This window comes from Nipponia nippon, unplaced genomic scaffold, assembly GCF_047370975.1.
Source record: "Nipponia nippon isolate SJK-2023a ecotype South Korea unplaced genomic scaffold, ASM4737097v1 scaffold_9, whole genome shotgun sequence".
NCBI lineage: Eukaryota > Metazoa > Chordata > Aves > Pelecaniformes > Threskiornithidae > Nipponia > Nipponia nippon.
In genome coordinates, this window is record NW_028262413.1 from 20,072,206 (window position 1) to 20,096,302 (window position 24,097).

The 24,097-nt window shown below is 59.4% G+C and overlaps 2 protein-coding genes across 3 annotated transcripts in view; one reads left to right on the forward strand and one right to left on the reverse strand.

The window, feature by feature from the left end:
* RAD54L2 (RAD54 like 2) overlaps positions 1 to 2,713 on the forward strand; it is a 75,403-nt gene extending 72,690 nt beyond the window's left edge. The window contains exon 24 of the mRNA XM_087744518.1: positions 1 to 2,713. Coding sequence (XP_087600644.1) covers positions 1 to 68 — 68 coding nt within the window. The 3' untranslated portion in view covers positions 69 to 2,713.
* The window catches only part of LOC104023022 (semaphorin-3D), a 27,707-nt gene continuing 4,418 nt past the window's right edge, over positions 809 to 24,097 (reverse strand). The window contains exons 2-18 of one of the 2 annotated variants that reach the window (XM_087744519.1): positions 15,008 to 15,213; positions 9,779 to 9,939; positions 8,981 to 9,043; positions 8,615 to 8,734; positions 8,154 to 8,256; positions 7,546 to 7,674; positions 7,071 to 7,216; positions 6,716 to 6,830; positions 6,483 to 6,552; positions 5,958 to 6,102; positions 5,654 to 5,876; positions 5,445 to 5,533; positions 4,931 to 4,972; positions 4,542 to 4,699; positions 4,255 to 4,319; positions 3,870 to 4,000; positions 809 to 3,785 (exon numbers count right to left, since the gene is read on the reverse strand). In XM_087744519.1, the coding sequence (XP_087600645.1) occupies positions 3,369 to 3,785; positions 3,870 to 4,000; positions 4,255 to 4,319; positions 4,542 to 4,699; positions 4,931 to 4,972; positions 5,445 to 5,533; positions 5,654 to 5,876; positions 5,958 to 6,102; positions 6,483 to 6,552; positions 6,716 to 6,830; positions 7,071 to 7,216; positions 7,546 to 7,674; positions 8,154 to 8,256; positions 8,615 to 8,734; positions 8,981 to 9,043; positions 9,779 to 9,939; positions 15,008 to 15,213 (2,383 nt within the window). In that variant the 3' untranslated portion in view covers positions 809 to 3,368. The remainder of the gene's footprint in view (positions 3,786 to 3,869; positions 4,001 to 4,254; positions 4,320 to 4,541; positions 4,700 to 4,930; positions 4,973 to 5,444; positions 5,534 to 5,653; positions 5,877 to 5,957; positions 6,103 to 6,482; positions 6,553 to 6,715; positions 6,831 to 7,070; positions 7,217 to 7,545; positions 7,675 to 8,153; positions 8,257 to 8,614; positions 8,735 to 8,980; positions 9,044 to 9,778; positions 9,940 to 15,007; positions 15,214 to 24,097) is intronic. The other variant, XM_087744520.1, reaches the window with a different exon arrangement.

The window sequence follows — 24,097 nt, forward strand, 5'->3', positions numbered from 1 at the left end:
GAGTTGAAAACCGAGGGGTTCTGAGCAAACTGCTGGACAACTTGTCTTTGGATGCACCATGGAAATAAAAATCAAACCCCCCCACAAAAGTAACAAAGCAAATTAGCTGATGGTGTTCATGCAAGTTTCTCCAAAGACTTGACAGTGCTGCGTCTGTGAGTCATGCCCTCCTGTGCTCTGTGTGTCCACCTCATGCACAACCCTGTGACACTGATTGTATGACGAGCTTGCCCAGATGTCCGTTGCATCCCCGTGAGGCTGTCAGTTTTCCGGTGGATTTGGGGAATAGACCTAGGCAAGGGCTTTCCTTGTCGAGAGTAGCAAGTGTTGAGACCTGCGCATGTGTGGGGGAGGCCAGAATGTGAGCAGACCCTGACCAGAGCCCTGCCGCAGCCCCGGTCCTCGCTGGTGGTGGTCAGGGTAGTGGGGTTCATCTGAGGGACCCTCCCAAGTCCTCTCTGAATGGGGCTTTTCTGTGGCTCTGTGCTGGGACAAGGCATGAAGATTCAGCTGGGGGCAGTCGGCACTGCGGCTCTGGATGCCTGTGACTGCATGCCATTTTCCCTGCTCCTTACCTCCCCAGGAGAGTACCTGGGGCTTCCTGAGCAGGCCCTGGCACATCCCCATGCTGCTGTCTCATGTCGTCCTGGGGTTCCCTGGCATAGCCCAAGCCCTGTGGCCATAGGAGCTGGAGGCGGCCGGTGCTTGGCTGCCACAGAGCACGTGCTTTGTGCCACGAGCTGGCCATTAACCTCCTGGCACCAGGGCAATGTGTGACGGCTCTCCTGGCTCCTGCATGGCCATGGTGGCTTGGAGACTCCTTGCTACCCTCCCGTGGTGCAACTGCCCCCGGATATGACCCGCTGCGAGGGACGTCCTCTCGCTGGCAGACATCCATGGGTCCGGGCAGCTGCAGCACGCTGTCCCTGCTCAGTAAGTGCCTGAGTGGAGTCCCAGCTGCCCTCCCTGAGCACAGTGGGGCAGTGTGGCACCTCTCTGCCGCACGGGCCAGCCCTGAGCACCCCCTTAATGAGGGGCCAGGCCCCCTGGGCCCCGTCTGAGCCTCGGCTGAGAGGCAGTCGCAGAGATAGCTGTGACGCCCTGACCGCGGGGTTCTCCTGGGGACTGGCAGCGACCGGGGCTGCTCCGAGGCAGCCGGAGGCACCTGCTGTCCTGCGGCGCTGTGGGAAGGATTTCCTCCACTCCACAGAAGCCGTGAGGGTGTGCGGGTTATCCAGGGGCTTTCCCAGTGGGGGGGACCTCTCTGAGCCCTAAAACTCCTCTCCCATGGGACTCCCTCTCCCCCTCATCTGCCCTCCCCAGACTTTTCTCCTCTTCAGCATGTGGTTCTGCTGCAGAGGGTCCCCTCTCAGTTTTCCTGAGCCTGGAACAGAGGCTTTCCCTGCACGGGTTAAATTTTCCTTTTGCTGCTGAATTTCTGTCTCCAAATGACCTGACGGAAGCAGCTGCCAGTTGGCAGCAGGGCTGTGGGTGACACTGAGGACAGCAGTGCAGGACTCTCTGCTGAGGTTTTGGGACACTAAGGTGGATTTCTGAGCTCAGCCCAGAGGCCAGGGCAGAGCCACAGGGGCCTCGGGTGGGCTGGCTGCCCTCTGCGTCAGCACCCAGCCCTCAGCCCTTCCCTTGGGTGGGAGGTTTCCACTCCTGGGGACAGTTGAGCGAAGCCTGGGTACAGCTGTGGGGCATGATGCCACGGGCACAGGGAGGGCTGTGGCTGCTGTGTGCCCTGGTCTCGATGGTCTTGTTGCCTGCCCACCAGTGCAGCTTTCGGGGCATCGTGGGGGGCTGCAGGGTGGGGGCAACATAGCCCAGCCCATGGAGGATCCGCTGCACCTTTGCCCCCCAGAACACCTGGGAGCTTGGTGGGGTGGATGCAGGTACTCACAGAAAGCAAATATTCCAGCAAGCAAAGGATGGGATTTCCACGGGGCTTCGCTAGAAACGGTGTATATTTTGGCTTAACGATGTCAGCAAATGGTGGAATGCAAGAGAATTGCTGTTGGTTTGTGGATGGCTTCCAGGCCAAAAGGGACAAGTACAGCAAATACCTTCACAACTGGTGTTTCTCACCACTCTGGGATGAATTTTGTTAATCCAGTCTTGGAAGGACTGGGGGGGAGGGCTGGGGTGGGGGGCAGAGGTTAAAAGGGGAACATAGTCCAGCTAGATTGCAGTGGGGATGATGGCTCCTTGCAACTGGAGTAGAGCAAGTGCAAGGGACAACGGTGCAAATGAGGGAGAGCAACCTGTGCCGCCTCCTGGACCACCATCACCGCCCCTGGCTGCGCTGCTGCTTTGTGGCTCCCGCCTTGGTGGCACCTGGTGTGGAGCTGGAGTCGCTGGCAGATCCACAGGAGCCTGAAGGAATCCATCGCTGAGTCTCATTTTGGGTTCTCTGTTGTTTTGGGTTTTGTTTTGGTTTGTTTTTTTTTTTCTTTTCTTTTTTACTACCGCCTTAGTTTGTGGCCTGTCTTTTTGTGGTTGGAAAGAAGAGTATCACTAGCAGGGTGGGTCGGTCGGTTGGCCCCACGCGTGATCATGTGCTTCCCTCTTCTCTCTGTCGAACGGGATGTGCTCGCCTGATCTCCCAGAACAGAGACTTTGAACAATTTGTTGTTTATATGATGTATTTATTTTTACTTGTGTTTCATGTCATTTTTAAAAAAAAATAATAAATTGTAAGTTGGTATAACTGCCTGTTGTTTCTCGCTCTTTTTTTAATAAAATAAATGTCAAAATTTAAAAAAGCAGTGTGGTTTGAAGTGGATCAGAGCTGGGCTGGCATGGGCATGGGCATCTCTACAAACCCCAGGTGCCCCATTACTGGAGCCCGGGCTCAGCAAGCAGCCGTGCCCCGCTGCCTCCAGCAGCATTTGGGCTCCGCTGGCACCTCTGCAGCGGCCCAGGTGAGCACCCCACTAGGGCACCGCGCTGCCGGGGCTGCAGGGAGGGAGGCTGGGTGCATGGGTGTCCATGGCAGGGCTGGATGCTGCCGGGTGTTAGGGAACCGTTTGTGAGAGCTGGCTGTTTCCCTCTGTCCTCTCTGCTTATTATCGCTGCTGATAATGATCGTCATTAGGGGCCAGGGGAAAACAAGGAGAATAAATATTCTGCGGGGCGTAAATAGCTGAGTCTTGGAGAGCCGGTGCGGGCTGCGTGCCCTCGCCCCGGTGTGCCCCGTGGGGCGCACAGAGAGGCAGCGGGGACTGGTACGGTTTGAGGTAGTAACAGCGAGGCGTTTCTGCACGGGAAGCTGAGAGGTGTCTCGGAGCTGATGCCCGTGTGCGAGAAGGGCCCTGGAGAGACCGGGAACGGAGCTGCAGGCGGCCCCGGCTCCCTTTGCCCCCTCACAGGGCCTGGGGGTGCCTCCGCACCCGGCTGTTCTTGCTGTCTGGGGACGGGTGCTGCCACTTCTGGTGCCAGGCTTTCTGCCGCTGCCTTTCCTGGTGCCGCAGGGCGTTACAGTAGACATCCAGGCTGGTGCCTGGTGCCCCCAGGGCCCGCGGGAAGCCCTTGTAGCCTGGGTGCAGGTCAATCCGGGGCCGGGGGCTGTGATGGGTCCCTCCCAGCTCGGCCCCCTTGCTCCGTTTGTAAGGTGGCACCTCCATGGCCTCGTGCCTGATGATGCGGAGGCTGTATCGGGTGAGGGGCCGGGAGAAGGAGCGCTCCACCGCCTGGCACTCATAGGTGCCCGTGTCCTCCCTTGCCAGCTGGCGGATCAGCAGCCCTTGCTCCAGCACTGAGAAGTGGCCGTTGTTCCTGACCTGGGGCAAAGGCAGAGCACCGTGGATCAGTCCTGGGGGAGCAAGCCACTCCCGTGCCTTGTCCCACCGCCCTGTCCCCCATACCTCGCTCAGGCCCGTCTCCTCGCTGTGCTGCACCAGCCACCGGACAGTGGTCTGCGGGGAACGCGCCAGGCACTCAAGGAAGGTTGAGTTCTTCTCCACCCCAAAAACTAGCTTCTCCACAGCAGCAGTCCCTGCACGGGGGACGGGACAGGGGAAGGGGTGAGTACCCTGTGTGGGAGCCTGCGTGACGGATGGGGAGGGAGGGCATCACGGAGCATCCAGCACATGGAGGGCAGTACAGGGTCTGCGGCGGCCAGTGCTGGTGTAGCTGGTGAGCACTGGTTTCCCAGCACCATGCTGCCTGTCCTCCTGGACACTGCTGGCCCCCAGGGAGAGCTGGCTGCCTGCACTGGGGCTCCTTGGAGGGGCTGGGGCTGGCGCTCACCCTCTGCGGTGTCCTGGCACTGGCTGAGTGGGTCAGACTTCAGCACGTCCTGGCAGCGGGCACGCCTGTGGGAGAGCAGAGGGCTGTGGGCTGGCACCTGCCCTGGGCTGGGGGACCCCTCCATGGCAGAGCAGCCAGGAAGAAGGGGGAGCAGGGAGGGCTGGGGGCTGGCCGGCAGGGTGACAGTAGGGGTCTGGGCTGACAGGTGGCCGGTGGCTTGTCCTTCCCTGCTCCGAACGCCATCCCTTTGCAGGGGGACAGCAGGGCTGGCGTGGGCAGACACTCACCTCTTCTCAGTGAGCAGGTGTGGAGCGCAGGTCTTGCTGTCCCAGGTGCAGTAGGGGTCCCTGGCCAGGCAGCAGTCGGTGCAGGTTTTGCCGTAGAGCTCGCAGCGGTACAGGGAGAGCTGGAGCAGCCCATGGGTGCTGCTCACAAACAGCTCCTGCTGCTCGGGCAAGCAGAGTGGCGACAGTCAGTACCCACGGTTGGAGACCAGGGCTAGCCGGGGAACGGAGCTCTGTGCCCTGTGCTGGGGTGGGGGCACTGGGAGACAGGGGGAGTGGGGGCAGAGCCTGCCTAGGCTGCCCCGGCAGGAGCCCATTCCCTAAATGTGCAAGCCCTGAGGCCAGGGGGCCCAGGCAGAGGGCCTTAGGAAGAAGGAGGAGGGAGGACTCACCCGCTTCGGTGATAACTTCATGTCCAGGATAGGAGAAGGCACCTGGAGGGGAAGGAGAGGGCGCGTTGATCCTTCCTGGGTGCCCCAGCCTGCCAGTGGGGCTGAGACCCCGGGGTGGTGGGGTGCCAGGGCCCTGGCCCAGCTCCCCAGTCCCAGCTCCTCCATGCAAGCAGCCAGGACTGGCCCTGTTCAGCATGGGCAGCCCAGGGCAGCCCTGCCTGGAAGCTGTGCTTTCAAAACTGGGCTCAGCCCTTCCATTTTAGTTTGGGCTCCAGTGTGCCTCCCCCATCCCCCCTAGGGACTGGATGGGGAGCTGGGAGATGACTCGGCTGCCATTCCCCTGGCTCCCCTCCATGCTAACAGCATCGCCTGCTGGTCAGGGCAGGTGGGAGCCACCAGCAGTGAGATGAGAGACCTCCCCGATAAGGCCAGTGACTTGCTGCAGGATCCTGCAGGGAGGATGCCACCAAGATGCTTGGTCCAGCCACCATGGTCCAGCCCTGACCTCCCGTACCTTAGTGACGCTGATCTCCTCCAGGCTGATCACCTCAGTGCCACGGCTCACCCCACCGGCCAGCCCCACCTTCAGAACTTTACCTTCATCTGTGAACGCAGCGGGAGAAGGAGCTGTCAGGGCTGGGAGCCACGAGGGCTGGCGGGACCGGTGTGCCATGCAAGCTGCCATGTGCTGACAGTGTCCCCAGAGCTGGGGTGAGTTCCCACCTGTGCCGAGGAAGAGCACGTCGTAGTGCCGGCTCTCCGTCTCCACCCTGTGCACCAGCAGCTGCCGCAGCCGGTACGGTACGTTGACCCTCACCAGGACGGGCTGGCGGCCCTGCGGGTACACGGGCTCCCACATCAGCTGGTGAGTGCGCATGAAGCTGATCACCTCGTCGGGGAAGTCCTTGGTGGACTGCAGCAGGGGGTCATATGTCTCACTGGGGCACTGCGTGGCAACACGGCAGGGCTGCATTAGGGCCAGGCCAGCCCATCCTTCTCCCCCCCACCCTGCTCCCCAGCCCCTTACCGTGCCGGGACGGGGATAGGGGATGCGGCCCTTGTATTCTACCCAGCGGTAGTCGAATCCCTCCTTGTGAGCAAAAGGGCCGCTGAAGGCAGCTCTCACAGCAGCCATGGAGTAGATGCAGACGGCAGAGCCACTGAAGACACCGCTGCAGGGGGAGCACGGGGCTGTCAGTGTCCGTCCTGCTCCTCCAGGGACAGGCACATGCACACCCATGCCTCTGAGCCCACGCTGTCCCCTGCCAGCCCCAGAGTCATGCATAGCACCCAGGGGGGGACAGGAATTCCTTCAGCACAACCAGTCCAGCCTGGGGGACCTCTGGCTGTGCCGATGCCACACCTGATGGTTTGGCAGTTGGGCTGGAAAACCAGCAGCAGGGAAAGCAGTGAAATGGCTGCTGTCCCCTCCTCTCCCAGCTGGGTGCTGGTCCTGCCCTTCTTTCCCCTCAGGGCTCCCCGGGCAGCAGCGCTGGTGAGGGGCTGGGGGACTGGACTGCCCTGGGCAGGGGCCAGCCAGAGTCCTGCTCACCTGGAGACCGTGAAGAGGCCAAAGACGAGGGGGTTCTGGGGATCCCGGGTGTGCAGGAGGAAAACATCCTCTGCAAAGAGAGGGGTGGAGATGAGGCACCTGGGAGCTGGAGAACTGGTCCAGGGGATGCAGGCAGGCATCCTCGATGCCATGCCCACCTGCCTGGGGTGTACTGGAAGGAGCAGCCATGGCAGTGCAGCATTGCTGCCAGCTGCCGAGGGCTGTGCACTCACCGAGCTGGTCGAAGTGGGTCTCAGTACCCTGGGGCCCGGGGATGGAGCACACCAGGCGGGCCTTGAGGAACGTGCTCCAGCGGTTGATGAGGCTGCGCTTCCCTCCAACATCGTTCTGCCGGGGACCAAGAGCCGGGCTCAGCCCAGCCTCTCCAAGCCTCCCCCACAGCCATGCACTCCTCGGTCCCCGCAGGGGGACACCTCCAGCCCTGAGCCCTCTGCTTTGTGGTAGGGGTATGGTGACACCCTCATGTCCAGCTGTCGGCCCCTGCTTGGGATGCCCCTTGGCCCAGAGAAGGTAAAAGCCCACCTGGTGGGACACCTGGCCACAGCATACTGGCCTTTGGTGACTGACCTTGCAGACCCGGGCCACCCTGGCATGGATGTGCCGCCTCTCCCACTGCCCAGCTTCCATGGCTGTCTCGCGGAAGAAGATGTAGATCTTGTCGTCGTGCGGGTTGTAGGTATCAGGGATGGTGTAGGCACCAACAAACGCGGGCTCTGTGGGGGGAAGGAGCAGCATGACATGGCCCTGTGCCCTGATCCGATCCTGTTGTACTGTCCTTGGAAGCCCTTGGGAAGCCCAGTGTGAGATGCTGAGGGCACACAGGGTGCCCCATGGAGACCCTGATACCCAAATGCAGAGCCCTATTCCTGTTGCTCAGGCTGCAGCGTGCATGCTGGAGCATGGGTCTTCCTAGAGGCTTCATCAGTGCTTCCCCCTGGAGAGAAGGGGACCAGACCACGGAGCTCTGGACCCAGTGCTGGCCCCAGCCTCTCCCCAGCAGGCAGGAGAGCCCCCCATGCCCCACAGGTCCCCCTGCTCCTACCATGTAGCCAGTGGTCCTGGTTCTGCTCTGTCCGGATGTAGCTCTGCTCGGCCGCATGGACCCAGGTCCGGAAGAAGGCAGCGCTGCTGCCCATGAAGTCACTGGAGGTGCCCGAATACAGCTCCCCATCTGCAGGGTGAGGGGGGGGCATGGATGGATGGGTTGGGGTGCCACTGCTGGAGGTACCCTGGCAGGACACCCCTGTGTCCTCAGAGGTTCATGGAGGGTGGAGGTGGCACAGCCTGGCTGCGAGCCTCCTCCAGACCTGTGACCCAGAGTGGCTTCTAGCCTCACACCCACCTAGCTCTCCCACAGTGCCCGTATGAGGTGGGCAGGCTGGTGACACCGCGCACCTCCAAGTGCATGCCATTCAATCTACACCCTGCATTTGTGATTCTGTGCAGGAACCGCGAGGTCAGGGTGAGCCGGGGCAGGACCAGGCACTGCGGGATGGCTCCTCTCACATACAGACAGTCGGGCACCAGCCCAGGACTGCAGCCATGTGCAGCAGAGTAGGGGTGCAGGCACCACTGCCATTGCCTCCCAGCACAGACCATTCCCAGCACTCCGACTTTCCAGCATCGCCTCTGCTTCCCGCTCCCTCTTACCGATGAGGAGTCCTGTGAAGGGTTCATGGGGGCTGTACGGGCACCGTCCTCGCCCCGATTCCAAGGAGTGGGTCACCAACTGCATGGTGGGAGCCCCAGGACCCTGCCAGAGCCAAAGGGGAGATGTCAGCCCAGCGGGAGGCTGGAAACAAGCTGGGCATGTGGAGAAGAGTGGCAAGGAGGCCAGTGTGCTCGGCTCTGCAACAAGCAGGTCCCTCGAGGGGGCTGCCCAGACCTGGTCCCATCCCCATGGGGCACCCTGGCACTGCCAAGCTGGGGCTGCTTCTCACCATGCAGAGCAAGGCCATGCAAGTGTCAGGGACTGCGCCAGGCTGGCTGGCCACCCTCCCCAGGCTCTGGGGCTCCCTCTCCCCACTACTTGCTGGGGGGGGGGGGGGGGGGGGGGGGTGTCTCTTGCCACCTTCTGCAACGGGGACATGGCTGGCCAGGGTGTCCCTCACCTTTCCGCTGGCTCCCAGCTGGATGAAGGCACAGACAGGCTGGTAGGAGCCGGTCCCACAGGCAAACACATGGCTCCTGTTGAAGGGCTGGAGGAGGCGGATGAAGTTGGCACACTCCGTCTGCTCGAGGGGAGATGTTTGTTAGTGGGCTGAGCCCAGGTCTGGGCACTCGTTCCCAGCCCCATGGCGTGTCTGCCTGGGATGCGGGAGCCCCAGCCAAATTCTCCCCTGGCTGAGCTTAACTCCATCTGGCTCAACACCCTCGTCTCAGGAAGACCCCACGCTGCCTTTCGAGGTGACGTGGGTGTTTAATATCCATGGCAAACCGCAAAAGGCCGTGAGCCGGGGGCTGCCAGCCCTGCTTACCTCCACGTTCTTCCCCGCCAGCTGGCAATGCTCAACCTGCTCCCTGGGGGCTGGCCAGAAAATCTGCAACACAGAGACCCCACCAATGCAGCCCCTGCTTTCCTTGACCTGCCTGGCACCAGTGGGAATGGGCTCAGCCAAAAGCTTCTGCCAGGCTCAGGCGCATGGTGAGGACATGGGGCTGCTCTGCAATGGGCCTGACACCCCCTTGGGTCCCCAGGGCCCAGCTGAGCTTGGCGGGCAGCCTGCCAAATAGGCTCAGAGCGAATCTGGCGTGGGGACAGAGCCTGGGTGGGCCACGGCACGCCTAGTCAGTCAGTGGGCAGCCTCTCCTGGATCCTGGCCCATGGGAACGCCAGGCTGCAGCGCCTTAACGGGCTTTCCTTTTGTTGGGCTTGAGCTGCGCACCCCGCCAGCAGGATGTCTTGGGATGACATTAGCGGACTCGCTGCTGGAGTTGTTTTAGCTCTTGCAGCAGCAGCAGGGACTAGATGTGATAGCAGGGCTCTGAGCACTGCCCTTCCACCTCACCCGGGGCCCACCCAGGTCTCCTCTCCTGGCCAAGCCGCCCTGTCCCTCCCCGGCGTCGACCTGTCCCCGTGGGACTCAACACTGCTAGGAATGGATTGACCCCACTGACTGAGACATCCTGATATAAATGTGTCCCCGGTGACGTTGCACCAGCCCAGCTGGGAGCACATTCACCTCCACGCCCCGGCACAGGAACGAGGAGCGGCTCCTGGGGAGGGAAGGCCAGCCTGGCCAGGGCCATGCTCACACCCTCCTGCCAGCACTGACCTTCTCAGGCTCTCTGCTGGGATGGTCCAGGTGGAGCAGGAAGATGTGGTTTTTTGCTCCCACCATCAGCCAGGCCCTGTCTTCATCCACCAAGAGGGCCTGGAAATCCAGCCCGTCCCCGGAGGCCAGCAGCAGGCGAGAGCTGTTGGATTTCAGCAGATCTGAGGAGCGCAAGGTGGGAGAAAGAGAAACCCATCCATGGGCAACGCAGCAAGCAGCCAGAGGCCCCGTGCTCCCCCTCTCCAGGACAGCTCTAGCTACCCACCTGTGCCCCAAGGGAATGCAACTTTCCTGCCACTGCCTTAGCAGAAAAACACCACCCTCGGTGCCCCAAAGCTCATCATGTAGCCTCCTCCCATGAGCCTACCTGGAGGAAACAGTGAGTCACCCCTACAAAGAGGAAAACTACCCTGACCTTGCCCTGGGCTGGGCTGGTTTGCAGGGCACGGGGCAGGACAGCAGTCCAGCCTGAGGAGCCCAGGTTGCTCAGCTTCCAGCCTGCCTTTCAGAGGAGCTCTTGGAGCCCCAAAGCCTCTGCACTCCAAAAACATGGGGAGAGGGCTGAGAACACAGGAGACTCGCTTGCCGTAACTCCCAGCACATTTTCCCTGGGCTTCAGATCAAGAGAGTTTATATAAAAAAGATTTTGGCTATTTGCTGGGACGAAGCATCCCTCCAAGGAAAGGCTGTATGGAAACACAGCCGCCACAGCCCAGCCTGGACACTTCTCTCCTCCGTCCACCCCTGAACGTTTTAGTCTGTGAAGTGTCTGTTGGGCTTTACCCCAGGCACCAGGATGGGCAGGCAGATGGGTGCACCAGGATGGGCAGGCGGATGGGTGTGATGGGACAGACAGATGGATGGCCGGTCCCTGGCCCAAGGAGCTTGTAAGAGAAATCCCCAGCTGTGTCCCAGGTGGTGCTCTGACCCTGCTTCTGCCACCCCACATTTTGCCCCCCACTGCATCCTGAGACACAGCCTAAACCCAGCATTAAGCTGGCTCAGGAAAAGGACCTTAAGAGCACCCCTTTGGCTTTGCTGGAGAGAACAGCCACCTTTCCGAGGGGCAAAGTGTGCCATGGACCCCCCATGGGCATGGCTGGGCAGTGGGAAAGGCTCTGCTGTTCAGGCTGTAGCTCCTCCTGTGCAGAAGCCCGGGGGCGGCTAGCATGGCCTCTCTGGCACAGTTGCGGGCGTGTGGGTGTGCAAGAGGGACAATAAGCTCTTGTATCTTGGTTAACCACTCCTGAAACAACATCTCCGGGGCCTGCATCGGTCCGTGACATGCAGCACCAGGTTTTGGGGCTGGCTGCCGGGGCGAGCATCCCCCAGCATGGCAGGGGCGGCTGCTGCACTGGGCACAGGATCACAGCAGTTGCCACCCCGGTGAGCACCTGCTCCCAGGGATCAAGGCAGGGGAGACTGGCATCAAGGTGGGCCTTAGAGCTTCCAGAAATCATAACACATTGCTTTCCTCTTCAAAAGTGGTGGGATCTGGCTAGGGATAAGGTGAAGGCTGGCTACACTGGCAAGGCTGCTCTTGGCTTTGGTGCTGTGCAAGGAAAGGTGCAAAAATAAGGCCATGGGAAGGGGAGATGGGCTGCTGCTGGATGGGGACTGGAGGGAGGTGGAGTGCAGCTGGGAACCTGGGGTGGTCTGTAAGACCCAGGCTGAGAAATTACCCAAAATCATGTGGGTTGAAGCAGTGTGCCAGAAACGGAGGGAGGGAAGCTGTCAAGGGGAGCCGGTGCTGGCTGGCGTGGATGGCAGCGCAGGTGGACGTGCGGCCCCGGGTGCAGGTGGGGTGTACGTGGGCATGGGCATGGCTCCGTTCAAAGGGGACCGGCTGCCCCAGGAGGTTGCGTCTCTCTTCCTTCCACCCTGTTTCCAGGGCAGAGGGGAAGTGGGACCAGTGCCTGCAAGCTGGAAATGCCACTGACGTCTGCTTGGTCCCTGTGGGGGAAGGACCTGCTGGGCCACAGGCAGCAGGCAGGGGTCCCTGCCCGGATCCACGCTGACGCAGCCAGGCTCACTCCCAGCTATCGTTTCCTTCTCCCCTTCCTCCGGGGTCAGAGCTCCAGTTACTGCAGGACACAAATTCTCCTCTGCTAGGAGCTGCTCCCAGCTGTGTTGGGGAGCTCCTGGCCCTCCTCCTGCTCCCACAAAAACTGTGCACAGCCCCACTTCACTCCCTTCTATCCCTCGAGTTCCCAAGAGGTGTCCTCTGGGTGCCATGGATATGGGGTGGGGGTGGGGGGTGGGGGGGCAGATTTCCAAGCCATTTCCCGCCGGCTGAATAGGATTAACAGCTGAATTCCCATCCCTGCCTGTGGGCCATTGTCACCGCTGGGTCCCCAGTGGGCTGCTGTGCATTGCCCACCCTCCTGTGTCTGCCAGCGCTCCCGAGACCTGCCAGATCCAGGAGGAAATGTCGGGCAGGGTGCTAGGAAGTGAAGTTGGGGTGTGAGGGAAGGTCAAAAGTTCATCCAATACATGGGTGTAATAAGCAGAGTGGGGCAAGGCTGGTCCCAGGGAACGTCACCCACTGGTCGCCCTCTGACCTGCCCCAGCCCTGTCTGAGGACAAGGTCAGGCAGGATGATGGGGGAGCCCTCCCTGCTGCTGTGATAGTACGTGGGAGGACCCAGGAAGGACTCACTGCCCTGCACTTGCACCATGAGACCTCTGGCAGCATCAATGACCACGATGGTCCGAGCCTGATTCTGTGGCATGGTTCTGCTCCCTCACCAAGAGGACGTCAAGTGCTGTGGATCCAGACCCCGTACGCAGGAAGCTGCTGTGCACAGACCAGCCTCTTCTTGCCCCCAGTTCAGCCATATGCGTGGAGCATTTGATCCAAGCCCTGACCCTCGAGGCGGGGACCCAGGCGGTCTCTGCAGCAGCTGTGTGGTAGCTAAACCGATGGGTGAGCCTGGTGAAACACCCTCTCCTTTGTGCTCATTATCTCCCAAGGCCACGGTGTTTTTCTTTATTGTCAGGACCACTGTAACCGCCTTGTCCCATCCATCATCTCCGCCTCCCCTTAGCCACAGCATCCTCAGTGCAGGGCGACCCTGGGCTTCCTGGGGTCACAGCCCGGCTGTGCTGGGGGCCTGTCCTCTCCCCTTCCCCCAGCCATCAGACAGAGCAGACCATGGAGGAGAGCCCTGAAGCCCAGGGGAAGCTTGGTGCTAAGTCGGGCTCCAGCCCCTCAGTGCCGTCAGCTGATAAGAGACATGCCAGTGCAGCTTTTGGTACCGATAACCAGAGACTCACCAGCCTCCTGTGCTCCTGAGCACTTGCTGCTTGGTGATGGCTTCTGGGTCGTGCCCAGCTGGGCTGGCTGCAGATCAAAGGCTGGCAGAAGACCCATTTGCCAACTCCTACCCATGCCTGCCCTGGCTTATTACAGTAAGAGGAGCTGGGAGTCATGCGCAGGCATGCTGTGGTTTCGCTGCAGAGCTGCACTGCCGTATGGCCTCAGAAAACAGAGAGGCTCAGCTCCGGGCAGCGTCAGGGCTGACCCAGCCTGACCCAGCTTACCCGGACGCTGCCTCTTGTGCCGCCGTAATTGCCGGCGTGCTATTATAAACCTCCTCCTCGCCTCCTTGGCAGGGTGGGAGCCACTGCTGTTGTTCCTGGCCCCATGCCCCGTGCCCCATCCTTCCTTTGCTCTCCCAGTCTTTGGTGCTGTCATTTCCTTTTCACAAGCCTGCTTACATCTTCTCCCCCCGCCCCGCAAGGGCTCTGCCTGCCTCCCCCATGCTGGGATCTGAGGGCAAGGCTGATCCTGTAGACGGATGCTCGAAGGCCTCCTTTTATTTTTTTTCTAGGGGTTTTTAAACCTAAACTTCTCAAGGCATTGTGTCCTTGAACCTACCCCGAGCTGTCCGTGAGTCACATCCCCTGCCATTGTTCACGTTGTCCTTGAGCCCTCCTGATGCTGGGAGCTTCCTCTCCTGCCTCTGCCCAAGACTTGAGGGCTTTTGGCATGTCTGGCCCCAGCAGCGTGGGGCTTTGAAGTCAGCAGTCCCCCTGTGCTCCTGCTGCCCCAACAGCCCTGCCCTGCACCATGTTTCAGTGCTGGGCTATCAGTGGGGACCATCTCCCTGCAGGGGTATCCTGCATCCCTGCCAGGGCTAGCCTTCTCCAGCCGCAAGCCGGGTGCATCTTCCACATCACCAGTGGCCACTGCCCGGAGAGCAGCTTCTCAGGGTGATGGAGCAGGCCAAGAAGATGGCCCCAGACCTTCGAGCACGATGCCCATGGGAAAGCCACACTGCCACCTCACAGGTGTGAAGGGCTGGTTGAGCATTGTCAGCTGCCATGTCCGGGGATGTGCTGAGCTGTCTGGCCTTCAAAGCAACTTGCTCTTTTTCACATAGGAGAAGCTGAAAGCAGGTAAATTGGCCAAGTCTGTGCTGCAGGTCCATGGCAGAGTGACCAGCTGCTGGGCTAGCAGGGATCTGCTCTAACCGCTCAGGTCATTCCCCTGCAGAGACCCTTTCCCTAGCGACTCTCCCCTTTTGCACTTCCCTGCTGGGGTGTGTACTGTGCTACCTGTCAGCCTGCTCCTGTTGCATCTTCAGATGACCGAGAAGACACACCCCCCCCCCCTTTGCATCAAGCACAAGAAGAGCAAACTATGCCTCCCCTGAAGAGCTCATAATGTAAACAGACAAGACAGATGCAGGGGGGAAGGGTAAAGTGCAGCAGGGAAATTATCTGTACAACAGATCAGCCTCTTCTCGGCAGGAAAGGAGGGGTAAGGACAGAAGGGCTGAGCTGGGGCAGGACTGTGCTGGTGGGAGGCAGAGGAAGGGGCTGGCAGCACTGCCTGGGGCTCAGTGTCCCCATTGCACTGTGAGTGTGAAGACCTGGGGCTGCCCAGGTCAGGTCCAGCCCAGGACACACCATAAGATGCCCAGAGTGAGTCTGAGCAGAAGGAGACATCCCTGCTGGTCCCAGCATTGCGATGAACCGGGGCAGGGTGCTCCCTGCTCAGCTCCCTTCCCCAATGCCAGCAGCACTGGTGCAGCATCCTCAGGGGCTGTGCTTGCGGCTGCAGCCATGAAACATCCCAAGGGCCCAACGTGTGGAGATGCTGCAGCCAGAACAGCAGGGCTACTGCCTGCCTCCTCCACACCATGGCTACCCGCTTCGCTCCCTGCCTGCAGGATGCTCTCCCAGCCCTCCCAAGCAATGAAATCCTCCTGGGCAGCCCCCTTACCTTTGTAGGCGAGGCGAAGGCGCGGGGCGTGCTGCTTCCATGCCTTGCTGCTGCCTGGCTGCTGCAGGAGGAGGCAGAGGAGGAGCGCAGCAAGGGGCAGCCTGTGGCCGGGGGCAGCATGCATCCTGGCGCTCTGCAGCTGGGGAGGGAGCAGCTCACCCTCACAGCACCATGGTCCAGCGCCGAGATGCCACCTCTGCCACCAGCTGCAAGCAAAGGGGGAAGGCTGCACCACGGGCAGGCTGTGTGCAGGTCGGGACCCCCGTCCCACTGGCCCCTGGCTAGGGAGGGTGCTCGAGGGACCGTAAGTGATGGCTTAGCAGCTCAGCTCGTCCCCGTGAAGACGTCAGGCCAGCTGCCTGGTGGAGAGGAGCCACCAAGAGCAAGTGTCCACTTGCACACCCGCACACCCACATCGCTGCAAAATGAGCTGGGGCTGCTGTGCGCGCTGCGGCGGGGGGAGGTAACAGCGACAGCGAGCTCAGCACGCTGGGCCGGGGTGGCGAGGCACAGGCTGGGGACCCTGCAGTGCCCGCCGCAAGTGCTTTGTCAGCGTTTATCTGAGCAGAGCACCTGCAGGCTGCCAGGGGGCCAGGGCCCACCCCTCCCCTGGGAGCGTGGGCTCAGGGACAGACAAGGCCTGTCTTGAAGAGCTCGTGCAGCCCAAACCGCTTGGCTGGGAGGGAAAGTGGGGGCCCAAAGAGGTGGGCGTCTCACTGGCTGGGCTGTCCTTGCAGCCTCGGCAGTCATCGATGGTTCTGGTAGGGTGAGGAGGATTTCTGAACACCTCCATTGCCATGAGCCGTGCCTGTCCCAGCTGGGACACCCTGCACCCTTGACCTCCAGGAGCTGGCAGAGCAGCTGCTGTTCACAGGGCCAGTTTCGCCACTGGGAAACATGGCTGTGGCTAGGAGACCCACTCACTGGCTGCCCCTTCTGCCACCCAGGAGCTCCGACGCTCTACGTCCAGGGACTTCAGAAGACCAGCTACTACAGCCTGCCTAGGGGAGGTGTGCAGTGTGGTGCTGGTATGCCCACAGCATGCAGTACTCAGGAGCACTTGGATTTGAGTATCCCAGAGGTGACTGACATGAGGGAAAAGGCAGATGGTGCTTTGGGAGCAGTACACCCTCCAACAGGCTCCCAGAGCTTGAGCATCCTCTGCTAAATATCTTCTCAGACCCCCAGTGCTTGGCCAGAGCCCAGTGAGAGACCTCTAATACTCATCTTATCTCAGCTTGGGGTTAAATCTCGTCTCTCTTACTGAAGGGGGAATTAATATTTTGGAGTGCTGGCCATAAATGCCACTTTTGTGACCCCTTCAGCTTCAGCTGTGGCTGCCTGTGTACATGATACATCATTGTGGCCGGTAGCTCTGCAAATTGCCTGGTCACCACAGACCTCTCCCAGGCCACCAGCATCCGTTGGCTCTGGGCTGCTGCAGGCTGGAAGGACTTGCTTACATTTACAACCCCCCCCAGAGGCGTACAGGGTTTCACAGCCTCATCCGCCAGCTCCCACACCTCCCGTGGGGAGCAGGGCTGGCCTGGCAGTTCTCAGCAATTAATTCAGGCAATTTAGATGCTTTTTCCTACTTATAAATGTCCTGGTGCCTAAATGGCATCTCTGACTAACTCCCCCTCTTGCTGCATATTAAGTTCTTTCAGTCCCATGGCTGAAAGATATAAAATGAGCCTTTTGGCTTATTCCTGGCCAGAGGCTCTTGGCACAAGGAGCAAGGGATTTCTGCTGTCCTGGTGAAGGGCTGTGTAGGAGGGATGGTGCAGCCAAGCCTTTCCAACTGCCTTGGTCTCTGCCTTCCACAAGAAGGAGAACTCGGCTCTTCTTCAGGACAAGGTTTTGGGCTTGCGGAGGTTGGGGTTTCTCTCCCTCCCAGCAGACGGGGAGCAGGCAGCTGCCCGTGGCCAGGCTGGGGTGCGGCCCCTCAGCACAGCTCCTCTGCTGCCTGTTCCCTGCCCTCGCTGCTGCCTTGCTCTCACTCTGGCCAGCACAACCTGCTGTGCTCCGGAGCCTTCCTCCAACCCAGGAGACCTGGCACCACCCTGGGACCTGGATGTGACCTCGGGTTGGAGGCTGTGCCATTTTGTGTCTCTCTTTGGTTTAGGGCTGCTTTCTCAACCCATCTAACCTCTTTCCTGGGCAGACTTTTTGACAGGCCAACCACTGCCTAGGGAAAAAAAAAAAATAAAACAAAACCATGATGGGTTTGGCTAGGTTTAAATTGCTTGTTGCTTGACACATTGATTGTGGAGAGGGGGAGTTCCCAGGTAGGAACCCCACCAGCCACACTGGGGACCTGCTAACAGGCAGTGCTGCCCTCACTTCCCCCACAAACACCTTCTCAGCAGGCAGAGATGACGAGCGGCTTTTCTGTGCAGGGGATGCTCCAGCAATTTTAGCTCTTCCCCATGCTCAGCCATCTGCAGCAGAGTCTCCCAGACCCATCCTGCTGACTCGCGGCCATGCCCTAAGTGAGCACTGCTATCCCAGGGGTCATCGCAAGGACGTGTTTGGGATTTGACAGAGAATTTTTTTTTTTCCGATGATGTGCATTCGGTTGCTGGAGGACTCGGGAGAACACTGGCCTCTAATTGCAGCTTTCTATAAATGGAGCAGGGCCTGTGCTAGGCTTAGGTTTGGGCTAAGCCAGCCCTGGGAAGAACCTTTCATGACCCAGAGCTCCAGGGTATGCCAGGGTGGGTCAGGATTCTGCAGATGGCAGACAGAGCACTGCTCCTGCCTCCGGGACACGCTCACGCATGGCTGCAGACGAGCTTTAGGGAGCAGCAGGGATGCTTCGCATGCCTGCAGCAGGGGCCAGGGCGGTGGGGCAGGAGCACATGCTCCCATGTACAGCTTGGTTATGCCAGCACTTTGTCTCCTTGCCCTGGGGATGCCAAAGGCAGGTTTGATGGTGACAGGAGCCGCAGCCATGCACAGGAGGAACCCAAAGCCCTGGCAGAGCTGGAGGCAGGGTCAGAAAAAGCGGGGATCTTGCTGGAGGGGCTCAAAGTGGGCAAGGAAAAAAAAAATGTCATAGGATAATTTCCAATCAGAAAATTTCCTTATACATCATGCTTTCACCAAGCCTTCGGGGCGACCCACCATCGTGCACAGGAAGTGGTGAGGGACTTGGCATGTCCTCAGGTTACACCAGGGCAGGTTTAGGTTGGCTATTAAGAAAAATTTCTTCACTGAAAGAATTGTCAAGCACTGGAACAGGCTGCCCAGGGAAGTGGTTGAGTCCCCATCCCTGGAGGTATTTGAAAGATGGGTAGACGTGGTGCTTAGGGACATGGTTTAGTGGTGGACTTGGCAGTGCTAGGTTAATGGTTGGACTCGATGATCTTAAGGGTCTTTTCCAACCTAAACAATTCTATGGTTCTGTGTCCATCCCCTGATGCACAGCTAATATCCTAGCAGCTGCTCCTGACCTGGCTGTGCCCACAGCCCCTGGCGCGGGGGCATCCCTCGCTGTGCCAGTCGGAGCGGGGACAGCGAGGGAAACACGTGGCAGGGTCATGTCCCCTGCCTGTAAACCTCTGCCCAAATCTGCCTGGAGGTGAAGAGCTTGGCAGAGGCAGAGTTTACACTGAGGGGGGGAGCGTGGGTGTCTAGTGGATGGAAACAAGCTGCGGATGGTGAATCCAGGGTTAAATTAAACACTCCCGACAGCTTTAAATAATCAACTGTCCAGAGCTGCAAGTATTTCTATCTCAGTTTGGAGAGGGAAGTGCTGATGAGGGCAGGCTGCTGGGCAAGGGGACGTCTGGGGGTTAAGATTTCATACTCTGGGGCCTGAGGGGGGGATGTGGGTGATTGCAGCCCTGTTTCGGGGGGGGCTGGCAGTCACCAGGATTGCCTTGGTGTAGGTGGCACGGGTGGGACACCGCGGCTCTGGGCTGACTTTGTGCCAGCAGTTCATCAGATGCCCTGGTCCCAGCGGTTACCCTATGCCCTCCCTTCCCTCCCCTTCCACCGGTGACCTGCAGAAGTCCAACAGATTTAAGGCTCTGAGCTGTCATCTAGAGTCACCGTTTCATGGCATGATGCTGAATTTTCCCTTTGGAGACAAATTCCCCTGGAAAGTCTTGCCAGAGACTGAGCAGCACAGGGAAAAGACAAATCCCTCCTGTTTGACACATGGGTATGGGAGGGAATTGTTTATCCGTGAAAGCACCAGTTTCCTCCTGACAACGCCTATTTGCTGCGATGCTGCAAATAGTGTAAAACAGCCCAAATTTCAGAGGGGGAAGGGCCCTGGCAGTGGATTTATCAGGCTACAGATTATCTCCCAAGAGGGAAGAGCATGCTGAACTCGAGCTCTTCAGCGATCCTGCAGCACTAACAGCAGCCCCCCGTGCCGCCTCCCTGCCCAGCGCAGCCTGCCATGTGCTCCACCGCTTTCACAGGCCCCGATTGTGTCCCAGCTAATCCCCACACGCCATTTGCAGCCTAGTGCCTTCTTCAGTTACACTGCAGGGCTGGCCCGACCATGGGCAGGAGGTGAAATGCTGGCCCCCGGCAGCTGGGGGACCTCAAGGAAGAGGAGCTGGGGGGAGGAGAGGAATCATAGAATCGTTTAGGTTGGAAAAGACCCTTAAGATCATCGAGTCCAACCATGAACCTAGCACTGCCAAGTCCACCACTAAACCATGTCCTCAAGCACCACATCTACCCATCTTTTAAATATCTCCAGGGATGGGGACTCAACCACTTCCCTGGGCAGCCTGTTCCAATGCTTGACAATTCTTTCAGTGAAGAAATTTTTCCTAATATCCAATCTAAAACTCCCCTGGCACAACTTGGGGCCATTTCCTCTTGTGCTATTGCTTGTTACTTGGGAGAAGAGACTTGGGAGCTGCACCCGCTGTCAGCTTCAGCCGCAGTGACCACAGGGGGATGGAAATGCTGTGCTAGAGCTTGCTGTGAGAGAGGGGAGCTGAGGGGAAGCTGAGACCCCCCCCCCTCCATGGGCTGGCACTGCCCGAGGCACCCAAGCAGCCAAGCCGTGGCTCCCAGATCCCAGCCTCACGCTTTTGATACTGTCCTGCCTCCCCCCACGGAAGCCCTGGGTGTGGGTGGTCTCCTCTCTGCCTGGGAGGGCAGGTACTGCTCTGTTGTTTTTGGGAGCCGGGAGAAAGGAGTCTCGCCCCAGCAAAGAAACTGAGGCGCAAAGCCAGGCAACCAGCAAGGACTTCAGGCAGCCAGGACAGCTGTACCTTGCCATTAGGGAGTCTCCCCCTCTCCCATGTCTTCCCATGGCTCAGCCCATGTGCCCGTCCCTGCACGCACATCCACACGTTGATTGTGTGCACGCCAGGTGTGCAGCTGGAGCTGTTGGTCGTGTGCCTTAGTGTGCACCTCTGCCCATGGCTGTCCCTCTTCCTAAAGTGCTGCCTGCTCCCTCCGTGCCCATGCAGGCACAGAAACCCTCCCTGCTCAGCCCAGGGCTTTGGTTGTTCCCCTCCATCCCGCGCAGGATGATGGATGCCCCAGCAGCTGCGGGGAGAGGCAGCTGTCGTTCTTCTCCAACTGGGAAGACAAAGCCACGGGGGTGGGCCCTCGGCCCTCTCTGCCTTCCCCCAGAGCTGCTTGCCTGGGGCAGGACTGATGCCAGGAAAGCCTGCAGTGCTGAGCTGCTTGTGGGATGGGGATGGAGGCACGGGATAGTCCTGCAGCATGACACAAGTTGGGACCACAAAAGCCAGCACCAGAGCTCGAGTGGCACCAGGGTATCACGGTGCACCGTGTGAAATGGCAGGGTTTCAATGAAGCCCTCAGTAACACAGGTCACACATGCCCACACAGAGCCGCGAAGATCGAGGGGGAGCAGATTTCGGAGGGTTTGAAAGGAGGAATTGTTCAATAGCAGAGCAAGGCTGAGGTTGCTCAAGCTTTGCCCACATTTCTCTGCCACTGCACGGCAAGGCTGGCCAGCAGGCTCCCTTCCAGCCGGGACATCTCCCGACAGCCTCCTACGCTCTCACCTCCTGAGATTAAAGCCCAGGATCACAATTAGCCCCAGATCACCCTTCCTTGCCAACCACCGCTGCCAAAGCATGCCAAGCACCGTGAGCAGGGAGGAATGAGTTCCAGCTGCTGCTGGCACGCTGCGGCCCTTCAGCACATCACCCCTGCCAGACAGGAGGGCTCCTGGGTACCTGGTGTTAATGGTGATGGGGCAGGGAGAACTCTGTGGTCTGGGGGACTCCACTGCCTGTGGTGACACTTCAGTGCATAAGCGCTTTGTTCCTTTTTTTACTTCTTACGTCTGCTGATGTGCAAACATTCCTCGTCCCTGAGACCTGGCATGTCACATTAAGCGCATGCCAGCTGTGCCGCCGCACAAACACAGACCTCTGCAGCTGGTTTTCCTCCTCTCCTGTGGCACGGAAAAAGCAGTGTCCATCCCGGGCCGTGAACCTGCCCATCAGCACTGTCCCAGACCCCGGCAGAGCCCAGCTGTCTCTGCCCTTCTGTGCAGACAGGAGTTTTCTCTCTGCTTGGGGCCTTGGTAGGTGGGAGCCAAGCTCAGCTCTTTATCTTTAGCGAGGGGGTAAACCTTTACATTTGGAAGGGCAAATACAGCATCTCCTCTAATGGTGTCAGTAGCTTAAGGCACGCTCCAGTTGGAACCACATCCTTTGAAAGCAAATGGGGAATTACCAAGCCCAAGGCTGGCCAGGATATTAATAACAGTTTATGAAGGGATAAGGAGCTGGCTTCACTTAACATCCTGCTAATCCCTTTCTTGGGAGGCCACTGCCTCAGCCCCTACCTTTCCCTTGCTGCTGAGAGAGAGAGGTGAAGCCTGCTCTGGCTTGGCTCTTGGGCGTTGGGCTGGGAAGGTGGCCCAGCAGCCAGGCTGGTCTCACTGCACGGTGATGGGCATGGTGATGGGGATGGTGATGGGCATGGTGATGGGCTGCATTGGCCCATGTTTTCAGGCAGCAGGTCCCAAAGGCCTTTTTGGTGTTCCTGAATATGTTGCTTGAGCCAGGTAGTACCAGTCGAGTAACCTGCATCGTTCCTGCCTCTGATTCACCCCGAGGGCATCCAGCGCCAGGGAGGTAGCAAGTCCAATGTGCAGAGAAAGCCGGCTGGAGACACAGCGCAATTGCACCTTGCAAGTTTCCTCTCACCTAAAATGCTGACAGAGCACAGGCAGCTTCCAGTGCCACTGGACTGCTGAGTCTGGGCAAATACACCTCAGGGAAAACCTGGGCAGGCAGGGACTTCCTGGGACTCTGTGCACCCTCCGGCTCTCTCCTTGTCATACCAGTGCAACATTTCCCCACCTCTGTTCACGGCTTTCGTGCCTGTATCCCCAGCACAGAGCAGTGCTAAGGTCCTGCTGCCAAGCCCCAGATCAGGCAAGCAGCTGCAGGATGCTGCCCAGGCCAGGGCTCCCAGAGGGGGCAAACCACGCCAGGATGCCAGCTGGCAGCGGCACAGAGGCAAATTTGGAGGAAGAAGGCTGAGCTCCTCCCCAGACAAAGCGGAGGGTCGGGGAGGTGGGACAAGCATGGAGCAATTGTGTCTCTTGCTGGGCAGCAGCCATACAGCTCATCTCAGCCCAGGATTGACTTGGCGTATCAAACTTCAGATTAACTTGGTGTATTAAACTCTGGATTGACTTGGCATGTTAAACGCCCAACCTGCCTCCTAATGCAATTGAGAAGCTTAAAATTCTCTCATGTTTGGGAAGGGGCTTTCCACCCTCTGATACTGTGTAAGAGAAAAAGTATCCAAATAAGGTAGCAAAGAGGCTCTGTGCTGCCTGCTCCACTGCCAGGCCAGCTCCTCAAAGCCTCAGGAGTCCCCAGAGGCAGCACCACATTCCTCAGAGCCATTTATACCACAATGCTGCCCGCTGGCTGAAACCCACCCTTGTCACCTGTCTGCCACATGGCCTGACAATCAATACAGTCCTCGGGAGGCTCAGGGAGCTCTGCCCTGCTCAGGACCTGGGCTTCAGACTTTCCAGGCTGGGTCTGGGTGAATCATGCATGTGCTAAAACCTGGCAGGGGCTCCAAGGCCAGGAGTCAGCATGGACTCTAACCAGGGACAGGTTTGCTAATGCTTCTTGCCCCAGGCTGGCTGAAAAGCCTTTGCTGGGGAGAGGAGCTGGGTGACACCCACGGTTTTCATACAGAGCTTGCCAGCTCTAGGTTGCCAGCTCGAACCTGGGCAGGCTCAGCCATGGGCCACTGGTCCTTTGGCGGCCCCTGGAAAAGAAGTGGTGGGCTTGGTCAGGGTCCTGGTGGGGTACCAACACCCTAGGGGGCCTGTCTGAAGTACCCCAGCAGAGAGCCACGGGCTGGAGACATCTCCATCCCCAGGGATGGCTCATGAGAGAACCAGCCCTGGGGAGTGCAGAAGCATCCCTGCTCCCTGGACAGGCAGGCTGCAGTCTTTTCCAGCACCCCCAAGCCAGAGCCTCTTGCTACCTTAAGCTGCCAAGACATTTTGCAGCAAACCTGCACAATTTGTAACAAGCATTTTCTTCATTCACAGTGGGATTACTGTTTCCTACCTCCAGATCTCTTGGGCAGGGATGCTCAGCACCTCTCAGAGAGCTGTTGGCTTCACTGCATTTCCCCAGCTATAATCCCAGGGCCTTTCCAGGCGGGAGCTGGCTGTGAAGCACCTGCTCCGCTGCTCAGTGACCCAGCTCATTTGCTTCACCATTGCCAGCCAGCGACACGGCTGCCGGTCGCGCTCCCAGGGCCTCTCGCTGTCCCAGCCGGGGCCACCTGCCTCCCCCGACACTTGAAAGCTCTGCAGTGTTTTCTTTTCATCAGCAGGAGCCCTGCTCTCTGCTCTCCCTGGCCTGCTGCACTAATTGGAACAGGCTGGGCAGGCGTGGGGGGCTTTGCCGGAGAAAGTATTTTAATGAGGATGGAGGGTGCCTGCACTGTTATCTGCTTCTTCTCAGAGCTTCTTGGCTGGGCTCCTCGGTAATTACAGCCTTGATTGCTGGGTAAACTCTCTGGCTTGCAAGCCTTGGAACCCTGCAGAGCACCACACTCTGGCAGCCTCCTCAACGGGCTGCCCTTTGCTCT